Source organism: Vombatus ursinus, unplaced genomic scaffold (assembly GCF_900497805.2).
Source record: "Vombatus ursinus unplaced genomic scaffold, bare-nosed wombat genome assembly UNPS02009975.1, whole genome shotgun sequence".
Lineage (NCBI taxonomy): Eukaryota > Metazoa > Chordata > Mammalia > Diprotodontia > Vombatidae > Vombatus > Vombatus ursinus.
Window position 1 is genome coordinate 4,054,725 of NW_020949753.1, and position 15,910 is coordinate 4,070,634.

Consider the following 15,910-nt stretch of genomic DNA (forward strand, 5'->3'; position numbering starts at 1 on the left):
TTCTGTTAATAAATAGTGGGTAATTGATTAGGATGTCCTTTCCAAACTTTGTAATGTTTATCTAATGGGGAAACTGAAGGAAAATAAGGTAGGAATAGAAAACCAACAAAAGATTTAGGCTGGTAGAATGGCAATGCCAAGTTTTCATTTCTGTATTTCATTGATTCTGAAGCAAAAGTGTGTTCTAACTTGCTTCCTAGCCTGAAAAATCAAGCAGTACCAGTGCTTCAACTCCACAAACATTGAATGGCTAGAGGACTGACTTCAGAGCCAGCAAAACCTGGGTCCAAGTCCCATCTCCAAAACATATTGGCAGTGTGACTTTGAGCAAGTCAACTTAACCTCTCCACGTGTTCGGCAACTCTCTCAGACTGTAAATTGGTGAGAAGGTGCCAGCCTCCAGTGTTAGAGAAAGTTTCTTCACCTAGGATTTCCCAATACTAATGAAATCACAGGTCTGGTCCCCATCTGTAACTTTACTATATGCCAGGCACTATGCATTAAGAGACAGCCAAGGAGCTTACGTACTACTACTGAAATAAGCAGTGTATACTCATTTGGTATGTAGAGTCATTTTGAGGAGAGAGAGCATTAAATACAGATGAGAACCTTGTGTCCATGGGGGTGTTTGAGCTGATCTTTGAACAGAGCTGTGGGTTCCCAGAAATGAATGTGAGGAGAGGGTCTGGAGGAATAGAGGTGACCCAAAGGCAGCAGCTGGAGTGGAATGTGAGGGGAGGATCGAGGAGGTCACAGTGACCGGAAGAACCAGTATGGGAGGAGGAGTAAGATAAGAGCAAGTGGAAGAATCAGCTGGATCCAGATTGTGAAGGGCTTTTAAGACTAAAGTCAAACATCTGAATTGCTATTTTAAGCTAGTAACTTTCAGGATCATCAAACTTCTCCACAGTTCAGTTAGATGCGAACTTTGAAGTCAGATCATTACTAGGGAAATAACCCTGAGGTTAATCTGGGGGCGGAAACCAAAACTCATCCACCACAACTACTCCCAAGCCCAAATAAGTATCTCAATGGCACATCTCATTGTGATTTGGACGTATTGGTGATCGACCTACACATGCTAATTAGGAAAGAACATTTTGGCACAAGAGAACCAAGCAATTACAGTCGTCCATTATAATGGAAGAGGAGACATGAATAATAGAAAATGGCAGAAATTTTAAAGCCATAAATGTGTCTTTGAATTGTACTCTGAGAAATACATTCAGTCTGTGATGCAATCTCTCATACTTACTTAAAAACTGGGACACATTCTAATTCCTTTCCACTTCAATCCCCTGGATGCATTTTTCGGTCTGTTGCTTACACACGGTGTTTTCTCTCCATGCCTTCCAACAGGCTGCCTGTCCCCCATACATATCATCCTCTCCCTCTTCACTTTTACCTCATAAAATCCCTAGCTTCCTCCAAAGTTCAACCCAATGCCATTTCCTGGATTCTCCTGCTACCTGAAATATCTTTTATTAAGGAAACTAGGAATAGGAACTAGACCTTAAGTGTCTTTCTCAATAGAATGTAAACCTCTTGAAGTCAGAGACTGTTTTGTTTTTGCTTTGTGCCCAGAGAGGCAGCATAGAGTAATAAATAGAGGGATGGTCTCAGAGTCAGGAAGACCTGGGGTCAAGCCCCACCTCTGGCACAAACTATACTTATATACATGCTGATCTGCATTGGTTGAAGAGAGTTCCCTCACCTGGGAGTTCCCTAAACCAATGAAATTATAGATCCAGTCCCTAGACCTTATCCCTAGTGATTGGCACATAGTAGGCGCTCAATAAATGCTTATCGGATTGATTGATATTGACTAGTTCCTTGCTTAGCCACAGTCTCCTTCAAGTTTTTTACATTATTCCATGGCCTCCAACTGGACTGGTCAGCAGTGAAGGGTCTAATGTATTCTACTTAGGAACATTTAAGACGTGTCTATAAATTCAAGGTTGGAAAGTCTCATGTGGCAGGTTGCTACAGATAGGAATCTTTACCCTTTCCCACAGCCTTCTTGCTGAATAAAATAAAAAAATGACATGTACAGACAAACCCAGCCAGGAATGCTAAGTCTGTTTTTTCTGTTGGGATCTACAAGGTTAGTTGAGTAATTAAGGGTCACGTGTAGTTTATACATGAGTGTCACATGTGGCTTCATTACCTAAGCTTGAAAATGGTGCTATTAAAAGCCTGATATGATTTACTAATATTATCTTAAATGTTTGTTGATAAAACTTATTGACAAAATGGTATTATTTACATAAATAGTTATTAGCAAGAAGATTTATGGCTTGGATTGAATAATTTTCCTTCTTACCTGTGATTCTTTAACCCTACAGCTCTGCTTACTAAGATAGTTGGCATCACAAATCTGGGAGAAAAGTGAGCTAATTGTCTTATTTTTCAGGTAACAAAGCATGAGCGTCAGGTTATGAAGCCATTATATGACAGATATCGGCTGGTCAAACAGATCCTGTCACGGGCCAACACCATTCCCAGCATTGTAAGTAAAAGACCTTCCTAGCTTTCAGTATACAGGTGACTTTCCAGATCCTCATTACTATCTTTTAACAGCCTAAGAAATTTCTTTTTTTTTATTTTTATTTTCAATTCTGGGAATAAAACAAGCATTTCCATAACACAGTACAATTAAAAAAGATGATTGTGCATGAAACTGCAAATCTACCATATATACACCTTGCTATTCCCTCCAAATATATAATAAAAATTCTCATGTAAATTTGTTTTTTCCCTGTTTTTATTCCCTCCCCACCCCCCACAATGGCTGCCACTAGACACAAATAGGTGTATATATATGTGTGTGTGTATGTATGTATGTATATATACACACATATATATGCATATATACACATATATACATACTAACACAGACACATAAGTGTATGTATGTTATACACATGTAAAATTATTCCATACATACTTGTATTTATCAATTCTTTCTCTGGATGAAAATAGCATCTTCATATGTCAGCCTAAGAAATTTCTAGCCAGCTAATTGGAAAAATGAAGAATTCATTACATTACATTACATTCATTACATTACATTTGCCATAAATGGGCAAAATTGATCAAGTAAAGCTTGTCAGATTCCCCCCTTTAAAATATCCAATTTTTAATTGTCACCTTTAGTTATTCAGTTTTGTCTTCCAGATTATGATCTTTCCTGCACCTTTAGGTAATGTATTTTGCCCACACGTGTAATTCTATTGACATCCCTGAAATCCACACTCTAAATTTTATATCTATGCAGACTTGTGCAGGAACATTAGTGGCGCTCAATGCTCCCTCATAAGCAAAGTCAAAGCTAAGCCAGTAGCAACCCCAGGCCTCCCCTTTCCTATGAAGGGAGTTTGTAATCCTATCACAGCCTCTATGAAACTCTTACCCAAGAAAAGAATTTGTCCTTCTTGGGATTCTGGTTTCAGGGACACAAACTCCTACTTGTAGCGAGAGAGGTGGTATTCTTAGAGGGTTGAAAGGGAGTGTGGAGAGGAAAGGGAAGACAGTAATTTTAGAAGGACTGTGAAATGATCCTATTGTCCACAACACTTGTCTATTTTTGGTATGGTCTCCAGTCCTTTGACCTGTGTATTCCAGTTGCTTTATGTTAAAGAGTCCCCTACAATGGTGGGGAATGGCTTCAATATGTTGGCCAGTTTCCACCTTTTGATGGTAAAGTTTTGTTTGGAAGGTAGTATCTTGTTCTGCACACACAAGTGGTGCCTTGGTCTTGAGAAAAAGGGCATACGTACGTACATACATACATACATACATACATACATACATACACAGATACACCATCTCTGATATCTCCTTCCTTGTTGGCCAGGGAATTCCTGATGCCAGCCCTGTTTCAATGCTATCGTTGTCAAACACCTTTAGGTTTACTAATACATTCATGACAGGCCTTGAAAACATCTCTCAATGAGGCATCCTGTCACTTTATGTTGTGATTGAAATCCACATACAGTGTTAGGTTGAATTTGTTTTTTTCTGACCCTGAAACTCCTTTGCTATTCTTGTGATTACATTCCTCCCTTGGGACTTCTTTGAATAGAGTAGCTGTTCATTACAACAGAATAGTTGGGGAAGCATCAGATCTAACCATCCACCTTAGATACATTTCAGCAGGACCCTTTCCTAGCTAGATATTGTAAAATTAAATTAAATGAACAAATAAATAAGTGGGTTAAACTCCATGATTCTTATTTTCCTCTGAAGAGAAGCCAATACATAAACTAGTGGCTGAAATAAAAGAAAGGAGAGGGATGGGGGAGAGAGGAGGAAGAGAAAGTGATTCACGATATAACATACTTGTTAATGTTTGCCACAGGGTTCCCCTTCCAACAAAAGGAGAAGTCCTTTGCTACAACCAATTATCGAGGGTGAAACAGCTTCCTTCTTCAAGGATATAAAGGTGAAAATATCAGACTACTAATAGCTAGTCCTGACAAGTCCCTCCCCCTCACATTAATGAAAACTATATTGATATTTGATCTCCAGTATTACTTCTTTGTAATGTCTCCAGAAGATCATTAATTGCACGAACATAGTCAACTTTGAACAATTTTTTTTCCTTTTTATCATAGATTAGCTTATTTCCTTTGCTTCATTTCCATTAAAAAAAAAAAAAACTTTTCCAGAAAGAGCTTTTGTTATAGCTTGGTGTTTAATTTCATAGTAAAAACAAGCTTCTGGAATGAATTTTCTTCTTTCCAAATCTCTCCAACTTCTACATAGTGATAATTCAGTTAGCAGCTGAAATCACACTTTTCTACCTGTGCTGGGATTTTTCTCCTGCTCTATATCTTCCTAAGTAGATTTCTAGAAAAAGCACTATTTTTGCAATATAGATATTTGCAATATAAATTTTTGCAGTATAAATATTTGCAATATTTTTCATATATGAAGATGGTACTTCTGACCTACCCTCAGTACCACATGTGATTTGTGTTCTTTATCTAGTTGCAGTGATAGAGCTACAAGAAACTGTCTACTTTCTGTGGCCAGTCCCCTCTGCATCCATTTGCAAGACCGCGTACAGGCGTTTGGTCTAGGTCAGGGGTGGGGAACCTTCGGCCACGTGTAGCCCTCTAGGTCCTCAAATGTGGCCCTTTAACTGAATCCAAACTTCACAGAACAAATCCCCTTAATAAAAGGAGTTGTTCTGTAAAATTTGGATTCAGTCAAAAGGCCATACCTAAGGACTTAGAAGGCCACGTGTGGCCTCAAGGCCAAGTTCCTCTCCCCTGGTCTAGGTTTATCAAAGTTTTTTTTTTTGTTTTTTGTTTTTTTTTGGTTACTTATAACTGACCCACAAAGAGATTAGCTCCATTTACCTTGACTTTGTTGATATCACATTCCAAAATGAAACTCAAATTTATCACTCTTGATCTTTGCTAGAAACTCTTAAAACTGGCATGTGACTGATCAAGACACTAGTGAGGTTTCAGATTCTCAGATATTTTCATTTATCGTTTGCAATGATAATCTGAAGTGGGACGTAGTTGTATTTTAACTCTGATTGAGTTGTTTGTTGGCTAATTCAAATACCATTTTTTTTCCTATGAATTTGGACTCTTGTGTATGAAAATTAGAGCATGATTCTGGTATATGCATGAGATAGAGCTGTTACTACATAAGAAAACTTGCTGTTGGTAACATTCAGAATTTCATAGTACTTGCCCTACCACATGAACTGTGGACGTACTTCCAATTTGTCTTTAGAAAGAACCCTTTAAAAAGTCTTACCCTATAGCTGAAATCATCTTCTTACCCTCTTCCGGTTTGTGTCATATAAGGGAATTCATTCCATTTCTAGACATTTCTAATTGTGTGTGTGCATTTACATGTCTATTTATATTTATATTTATATTTATATGTTTCTCTTATATATGCCTCTCAATACCTTCTGCCCATTGGTCCTAGTTTTGCCTTCCACAGCATTACAAAGTCCAATCTTTCTTCCACGTAACGGCCTTCGAATATGGGGAAAAAGCTATTTTGTTTGCTCCCAAGTCTCTCTAGGCCAAACAACTCTCATTCCATTAACCATTCTTTATATGATGCAGTTCAAAACCATTTCGTTATCTTAATTGCTGCCCTCTGAACATGCAATTTGTTTTAAAGCATGACATTTTTGATAAGTGCAGAGGACAGTGAGTCTGCTGCCTTCCTTGATGTGGATATTATATTTACGTTAATATTGCCTTGAATCACGTTAAATGTTTTATCAGCCAAGATTCATAGGTCCATAGGTTTGAGAAGCATGCTTTCTTCTAAATCAAGTGTCAGACTTATGGGCCCGGTGTATCTGGAACCAGATTAAAATGTAATTGGGAAATGTTTGACAAAATAAACAAAAATACAATTTAACATAGATAATGTTAATTAGTAGTTGTCTAAGTCAATACGCAGCCAGCAAGGATCTATTCCTGTTTCAGTTGACACCCCTGATCTAAACTATTGGCAAAAATGTTGGATAAGACAGAACTTACCAAGAAAAAGGCATATAATACTAGTGTAGGGGGTGGTATTATTCTGTTAGTCATACAGCCAACTGTGAATCCACCATAGTGGATCTAGTCCACACTTTTCTGTCTTATCAAAATAATTGATGTTTATGTAGTACTTTGAAGTTTGCAAAGTGCTTTATAATCATTAACTTATTTGAATCTCACAACACAATTAAATAGTATCTCCATTTTATAAATGAGTAAACTGAGGTTCAGAGAGGTTAAATGATTTGCCTGTGATCACACAGCTACTATCAGAACTCAGGTCTTATTGACTTGGAAACTAGCACTCTCTCACAAGGATATCTCGAGGAGGTTTGCCAAATGTCTTGATAAAATGCATATTCTCCTGGTATGTCTGTCTATGAATTGTATCAAAAAAAAGGCAAGTAAAATTCGATTGGTATAACTTGCTGTTAAAATGCCCAGAGTGGCACCACTCTGTTGAGTACAGAATGATAAAAATGGTCCTAGACATTTAACAATCAGTTCCTGAATTCTGTTTATGGTTTCCAGTACCTACCTTTTGGAAAATTAGGATGCTTCTTGTCTTCTGCTGATTTCTGTTTGTTTGTTAATCACAGTGCTTAGTCATCATGACAAGTTCTTTTAATACTTTGGGGAGTAAATATGCCCCAATCTGAAGACTTGATCTCATTTGTACAAGGCTAAGTGGTACTGTATTACTATGTCTTCTTCTCTTTCTTGAGTTTCTCTTTGCCCTTTAAAAACATTCTTCAGACTGGAAAGGGTCAGTAATGCTCGACAGAGAAGCTTTTATGAGCCCTGCTTTCTCTTTCTTACCTGTTGATATTATACAATATGCCTCGTATGGTGAGAGGTCTGTCCCCTTTCACCTCGTCATTCTTCTTCCAGTTTTAAGAGGCCGTTTTTGTCTTCCTTCTTTAGCAATTGTTTGCTATTTTCACTCTCTTGGCACAATTTCAATATCTGTCATCCTTGGTGAAAGACCTTGCTTCTGAGGTCCCTCTTTTTACAAATTTTTTTTATAAATGTGGGTTCATCAGAGATTTACCCCTGTCATTTTTTAATTTCTTCAAATCCTTCCTCTTTTTTCCTCAATGATTGTATCATCAGAATTGTATGACCTCTCGAATCATATCTTTCTTCTCTGCCCATGGGGATCATATCTATTTTTATTATAACTAGTTAAAATCTGCTTATCTTAAACTCTAAGATATATGTATGACTATGCTCAGTGTTCTCCTGCTTGACTATTATGAAATCTCACGAAATGTCATCACTCTCTGTCAACATTCCTAGCACTTCCACGTGGCCAACCAGTTCTTGCTTGCTCTTCAGAATAAAATACAAAGTAAGAGCAAGGTGGCTCAGTATATAGACACTGAACCTAGAGCCAGTCTCACTTGAGTTTAAATCTCACCTCAGATACTTATTAGTTGTATCACCTTGAACAAGTCACTTAATTTCTGTCTGCCTCAGTTTCCTCATCTGTGACATGGTGATAATGGTAGTATCTAACTCCCAGGGTTTTCACGAGGACAAAATGAGATGATATTTATCAAGCCTTTTGCAAATTTTAAAGTACTATATAAATACTAGGTATCATCATCATCATCATCATCATCATCATCATCATTATCTGCCTCCTCCACCTTCTGAGAGATGACACTGTCACAAAAGCAAATCATTTTGGTTTTCCGCTTTTATTTTTTTTTTCATTTTTTATCTTATTTTTACTTATTTCTTTTGTTTTTCCACTGCCTTTATTCCTAAATATATTGTCCTCATGTCCCTTACCCAAAAATTACCCAAGTAATTTTTAGGTAAGTTTTTAGAAGGAAGAGATAAAAAGCTCAGCAAAACCAATTCATATATCAACCTTGTACATGCAAGATTCGATACCCATAGTCTCCTACCTCTGCAAAAAGACTATTTTCTTCTCAGTTTTTCCCCCAGAACTGAGCTTGGTCATTCTAGTCAATTAGCAACCAGTTTCTTTTTTATTCTTTTCTTTTACATTGTTGTCACCTTTCAGCTTCTTCTATTGTTGTTTCTATATCACTCAATGTCAGCACACAAAGTCTTTCCAAGCTTCTTATAGTTTTTCACATTCAGCATTTCGTAGAGTTCAGTAATATCACTATGAATTTGTTTAGCCATTCCCGAGTTCAGGGTCATTGACTTTGCTTTGACTGACTTGAGTAGAATTGCACTTCTAAACAATGTCTTGATAATTGAAATTTCCCATGGTAGGATATGCATAGTAGGTACTCAATATGTTTGTGACGATGAGAGGAACCAGATGAAGAAAGGGGCTGATGTGTGTCTCTCTAGGAGGAAGAGGACGGTTCAGAAGATGACGGCAGCGCAAAGCCAGACTTCACAATCCCTGTAGAAACTGACTTCTGCTTTCTGGACCAACTTGAAGATAATGCCGAGCATTTTCTTTCCCCTTTGGATGATAAGTTACCTCCAAAAGGCAGTCAGGATATGGGACTCTCCAACCTTCATGCTGCATCGATGTACGTCACACTTTCTTACAGCTTTTTACTTTCATAAATTCTACTTTTTTCAGCTTTTTATTAAGATAAATTTATAGACCAAAAAGATATGACTTATTTGGGGAGTATCTGCACGGAACACTGGCCCTCCAATCAAAGACCTGGGTTCAAATATCATCTTTGATGATTATTAAATGTGTGACTTGGTGGGCCTTAGTTTCCTATTGACAGTGCTGAACAAGATGGCACCTGAGGGGCCTTACAACTCTCCATGTAAGATCCTCTGACTGGTGCAGAGTAAAGAGTGAGTTGTTTGGTTTTTTTAATTCTGATTAATACTGATATCTCTTATTAGTTCCTGCTTCAACAAGCAAACAGTGTTTATAAATGGCTTCACATGAATCTATGCTTCACAATTTGATACATCCCAAGTACAAATCCTCTCTGTTTTTGTAAAGCAAAATATGGCAAAAGTCAACTTGGGACTTCATAAGCCCTAAGGACACTTAAAATAGCAAAAGTCTGCCATGACATCTGCTTCTGCTGACCCCAAAGTTTTATTTTCATAACTACTCCAAAACTGTCCCCATTGGTTTTCATTTTTACTGCATTACTGTGGCTTTTTTGGTTTAATTTTTATTTTCTTGAATTTTTTAACCTCCTTAGACATGAGCTCTTAGAACAACTTCAAGAAATGAAAGAAGAGAAGAAAAGAATTCGAAAAAAACTTCGTGATTTTGAGGATAATTTTTTCAGACAAAACTCAAGGTACTCCATTTCCCCCCTTTTCTTTCTAATCCATCTTATACTTGTCTATAGGGAGAGAAACACCCTGGAGCTTCACTGTGTTACTTTTCTTCAATCTATCTTCCGAGCCCCGCCTCCATTCTCAGGAGTCTAACTTCTGCTATTTCACTAAATAATCCCCTGAGAAATCAGAGTTCAAGAAAGAAGCAAAATACCACACGCTCCTCTTTAGGCAGCAGAGTAACTAGATTTGAAATAACTTTTAGGAAACTGAGATGGCAAGTGGAGGGAGGAAGATGAGGCACGGTGAAGAAGAGAAAGCAGCACTATAGAAAATTGTATTTAATCGATTTTAAATCATCAAAGTTGGTCTTAGAACAAAAATGATCATGAAGTCATAGTGTCATACACTTAAAACTGGAAGGGACCTCAGAGACCAAGTAAACACACCCACTCCTTTTACAGATGAGGAAGCCAAAGCCCAGGGAGGTTAAATGATTTTCCCAAGGTCACCTGGGTACTAAGTATCAGATGGGATTTGAACCTCTGACTCCAGAGCCAATATTCTTTCCAGTGTACTGTGCTGTCTCTGACTACCCATGTGCGCTTTTGGAGTGCACATGTGAGACCCAGGTCATGCAGCTTGTAGTTCATTTGAAGAACTTATCTACAGTAAGAAGAAAGAGAACTTTGTTCTTTTTTGTTGACAGGGATTATTCCACTTCATCCTTGTGCAATTTCTATGACACATTTTAAAAGTAGATTCCATTTGGCATTCATCTGTGCTTACAGTCACATAATAAGTCAAAGGCAAAACTGCATAAGGTACCTGGATCTTTTTTTCTTTCTGGTTACATTTCAGCCATTAAAATAAATTATTCATTAACCAGGCTGAACATCATAATCACCCCAAATTTGGGGATTTAAAAAACCCACCCTGTTCTAATTAACAAAAAGTTTGGGGGAACATTTTTGAAAATATTCCCATAGAATGTTAGACATAGAAGAGACCTTGGAGGTCAGCCAACCCAGCACCCTCATTTTTACAAATGAGAAACCTGAGATCTAAAGAAATTAAGTGTATAATAGAAGATAGAAATTATGATAATAAAAATATATATTTAGTTAATTAAAATAATTGAAATTGATCTTAGCACACGTATGTTCATTTTTGCTTTTAATTTTAAAAACCATATTATATTTTTTTAAAAATATACAATTTTAAAGTTCATATTCTGTGGCATATTTTTTAAAAACATACACTTTTATGCTATCCACATCCAGAGAAAGAACTTTGGAGTCTGAATGCAGATGGAAACAGACTATTTGCTCTCATCTTCTTTTGTTGTTTTGTTTCTTCTTTCTCGTGATTCCTTCCATTAGTTCTACTTTTTCTTTGCATCATGACTAATGTGAAAATAAATAAATAAATGAATGAATGAATAAATAAATAAATAAATAAAAATAAAAAGCAGTGATCATCAAAAAAAATGAACCACATTGTTTCCGAGGGACCTATCTGTTTCTGGGAAGCACACTCACGTATACACACAAATGATGACAGATGTATTACGAAGTATTATTCAAAGAAATGAAATGGGGGAATGAGGGGAAAATATACCTTTTTAGAGTTCATATTCTGCATATAGCTTGATGTTAAAGGGAGAAAACTATCTAAGTAAAATGTAAACCAAGTATCTAAGTACAAATGTAAACAAAGTGTTCTCTTTTTAAACTAACCAAAATCTCCTTGGAGACTTGGGGTAATGTCACATGTTCCTGGTTTGCATTAATTATTGGAAAGACATGCAAAATAAAATATAATCCCTGTGTAGTAAAGAATTTTATAGGGGAAGGAAAGGAAAGAAACTAATATTATCTCTCCCTTGTATTTCCACCAGAAATGTCCAGAAGGAAGACCGCACTCCAATGGCTGAAGAATATATTGAATACAAACATGTGAAGGCAAAAATAAGGCTCTTGGAAGTGCTCATTAGCAAGAGAGACATTGATTTAAAGATCATGTAAAAAAATATATATCCCTTCAGAAAAGACTCAGTTGGATTGAGTTATTGAAGGATTCTTCACAAGGCAGTCAGCAGTTCTTTCTGAAACTAAGAAATCCGGTGGCGTGGAGTACAAAGGACAGCTCTGGTCATACAGGCTATTTAGTCTGTGCTCCAGTCATTCACTTACGTATTGTCTACTGAGAAAGAAACTTTTGTTTAGGAATGTTGTTGTATCCAAGTCAACATTTATGCACATACACATACATTTCACTGTGGTGCAAACTTTGCTAATATTAGCTATTCCATCATTAAGTTTAGATACACTAATCCTACACATGACCCACAGTTGTTCAATGTTCTGAGAAACACAAAGAACTGTTCCATTTCACAATGATAAAAATGAGCTCAGGACTTTGATTCACTTGCAGTCCGCATGCTGTGGAGTTTTGTGTTCTCTTTGGACCCAGTCCAGCTAAGTGTTTCTGTGAAATAGCCCGTTATGCTGCCTTGGCTTTCATTGTGACATTTTAAATAGCACTATGCCATCCGCCATCTTTGTGCATGGCTCGACTTTTACTTCAGCTCAGGTAGACGGCAGCTCAGACCAGAGTGACAAATACTCTCTTAATTGGTATTTTTCTTTCATATTTCTTCAACTGAGCAATAGATTTCATACCTTGGCTATGACTGGGCAGCATCCAGCAGCCCAGAGAGGATAATGGGAAGACAGCAGAGTCAGCGACAGTAGTTGTACTGGCTTCAGGTAACTGGAGTGTTACCTGAAAAGTGATTTCTCTTTCTGTGATAGGTTAAAAAAAACTAAAAGTCCTCATTTAACATTGACTCAGGCCACCCACATGACTATAGCAGCTACAGTTTATGTCTGCTATTTTCTTTTTATTAAAAAGTAAGATATACAGACATGCTGGATTCTTATTTTCAGTGACTGGGTATGGGACGAGAGATAGGCCTCTGTTCCTGTTTTCCTGAGTTAAAGGCAAACATGGGCTTATAATAGGAAGCCAGAAACTGAAGAATAAATTATTTCTTCAAAGGTGATCTCCAAGGCAGAATATTATTCACATCATTTTCAGTGAAAATATGTAGGTAGAAGAAAGTCTATCGCTGATGGGTTTTCATTATCTGGTTATTATCTTTATTGGAGAATGTTCGATGAAGCCATCTCCATTGGCCGGCTTGTTAGGACCAGGCAATTAGAAGACTTCAAATCATCCATTTCAAAAGTTGAAATTTTAAGTGTGACAATTCACCCTGTGATTCATCAACTTTTCTCATTATCCTCCATATCAACAAAGATCACGTTGCGGTTCATACTCCTCCCAAATCTAGGAAGTGTCCTTTGGAGGAACTGGAATAGGTTTCTGATGCATGAACTGGTTTTTTCTTCTGAAGAGGGCATTTAGTGGATGAACATGCCTGTCTCTTTTACAGGGCTGGCCTTTGAATTGACACAACAGTTCTTAAAGCTAATCGATCCAAAGTGTGAGGGGTGGATTTCTGATGTTAACTTTGCCAAAATACTTTCAATCAATGGCCTCTAACCTCAAAGTGGCTTTTGTCCATTTCTGTCAGTTAGTTGAAGAATTACTAAAAGATGGAGAGGAGTGTTAAGGGAGGGAAGGATCCCTTTTTTTTTTAATGAATGTAAGCGTGAGCTCTGTGCTAATAATTTCCTCATTTTAATTCCCTATACAATGACAGTGCATAGCCAAAAGGTTAATTGTGAATTTCTGAATTAAAAAGTGAGACTAGACATAGATAATGATTCTGGATGCTTTGATTCACTGTTTATATGACAGATTATTATAATTCCAAAGACTTAGAGCTTAAGAGATATAATGTATTTTAATGATAGCTTCTATTTTTGAAATTGAATGTGATTAATAATGAATTCTACATAATCAAAATTGTATTTTTAAAGAAAAAAATTTTGCCTGTCTAAAAAAAAAACCTTAAATATGAGGGAATATTGATTGGCGTATATTACTGTTTAACTTATTATACCAGAGAATATCTTTAAGAAAACCTATAGAAAAAAAAACCCTTATGTAACTAAATTATAAAACTCCAAACACCAAATGGTGAGAAAACTGATGTTACTGACGTATCTAAATGAACAACATTTCAAATTAACAAATTTTAATTTGGTTGTTAAGTAGGCCAAAAAATTAGTAAAATAAATCCTCATTTTTAGTTATGATTTCCACTTCAATTTGTAGTCATTCAAATACTTAAGCTTATAAAGCCCAACTTTTAAAAATTGTTTTTAAAATAGCTCAAAACTTATTTGTAGACATGTTACATGCTGTGCTGGTATGTAAATAAAATAGTTACGAGACAAACTTGTTTCTGTTGCAACACAGTTTGCAAAGAGTTATATCATGATACAAGAGTTATTTTATTTGACTTTGCATGGACAAGAGCAATGTTGGGTGAGTTATTTTTTCTTTTGCTCTTTTGGAAATGTGCATGTTTATTACCAAATACCAACATAATAAAAATATTCAAGATGAATAATAATTAAAAGAAAAACAAAATAAAAATAATGATTAATTATGAGAATTCAAGATGGCAGAGGCTTATATTTTTCACAAGAAGCAGATATATGCAAGATTTTAGTAAAGGGTGTTTCAAAATACAGACAGAAGAAGAGTGTTTTCTTATTTATGTAAGGAGAAAGCCTGCCATCTTTATGCACATTTGTTAGCTTCAAGTTCAAAGAACGTTTGCACAGAAGAACACTAACTCGGGCCAAACTTGAAAAACAAAATTAAAAGATCTGTTTGTTTGCCTTTGAAATATCGTGTCATGAACAGATTGGGTAAGACTGTGTCTTACTTCTGGGTGATTGCTTTAATTGACAAGGGAAAAGGGCCATCGCAGTTACTCACAGGTTAGACGTGGCCTGATCTGTAATCTCCATTTAAAGAATGGAAGTGTAGCTGTGTGACCCTGGGCAAGTCACTTAACCCCAATTGCCTAAAAAAAAAAAATAGAAGTGGTTGATGGGATTCTTTGGAAAACTGTCCAGATAGCAAATATGTGTGCACTTAAGAGGAGGTCCCATGGGTGACTGGTACAAGTTGTGCATTTTGCTTCAATATCTCAGCATTTACATAGAGTGCAATATTTGTACCTCTGAGGGATTAAAAGTTTTCTAATAAGGATGAACTTGCTGTGCTTTCTATGTGCCTTGCTAAATTGTGTTACAAAAGGAAAATTTAAATTCGTGTCTCAGGGGATTTCTGTATAATTGCATATCCAATGTGTATTTTATAAATAAAAGTATCCATAGATTACTTCAAATATATAAGAATATGAAGAAAGAATGAGAATGTTGTCATCATTGCTAGGTTTGGGTTACAGTGCAATTAGATGGAATGCCTTTAATATTGGAGGTGCCATTTTTCTTACATTAAAATCATTTATTGTATTAACTTGCTGACTTGGAAGCTAAGCTAGGTTTAAGCTGTTTAATATATCATCAACTTGAGTTAACTTCAGAACTATTTCTAAAAGTACCCCAGAAAGTTTATTTTAGTGAAATGTCAATCTGATAAAAATCTGCTTTATAGTCAAAATCATAAATTTTTTGATGACAGTGAAGCTTCCTTTTCCTTATATACTGCATCTTGGTTTTGTTGTTTGGCCTAAATAAGAAGAGTATTTTAAAGATGCTTTAAAAGAAAGAAAGAAAGAATACAAGAAACCAGGCTCCCTAACACCACGATGTCCAGCCATCAAGCTCAAAGGAAAAGGGACAAACAGACAAATAACTCTACCTTGTTGCAAAATAGTTTTATGTCAAGCCTTGAGTTTATCAGAGCATCCTTCCCTCAGTTTGTTTTTTAAAGTCCTATTTTTTTTTCTCTAGACCTCAACCTATGTGTTTTTAAGAACTAAGGTCTGGGCAAAAGCTTGCTAACGTTGTTGTTCTCTGCACACCCAAGTTTCTTCTAATGGTAGCTCTTCAAGGGATTGGTACAATAATAATGCCATACAACATGTGTGGGTCAGGATCTATGACCCTGAGTCTTGAAAGCTCCTAGGCTTCCTCACTTCCCAAGTGTTCATTATGCCTCTCTTCAGTTATCTGCATGTACTT

General features: G+C 36.4%; 1 protein-coding gene across 2 annotated transcripts in view; it reads left to right on the top strand.

The window, feature by feature from the left end:
• FAM13A (family with sequence similarity 13 member A) overlaps positions 1–14,829 on the top strand; it is a 105,981-nt gene extending 91,152 nt beyond the window's left edge. For both annotated transcript variants that reach the window (XM_027853412.1, XM_027853413.1), the window contains exons 12-16: positions 2,414–2,509; positions 4,361–4,444; positions 8,862–9,049; positions 9,695–9,796; positions 11,677–14,829. In XM_027853412.1, the coding sequence (XP_027709213.1) occupies positions 2,414–2,509; positions 4,361–4,444; positions 8,862–9,049; positions 9,695–9,796; positions 11,677–11,803 (597 nt within the window). In that variant the 3' untranslated portion in view covers positions 11,804–14,829. The remainder of the gene's footprint in view (positions 1–2,413; positions 2,510–4,360; positions 4,445–8,861; positions 9,050–9,694; positions 9,797–11,676) is intronic.
• The last annotated feature ends 1,081 nt before the right edge of the window (positions 14,830–15,910 follow it).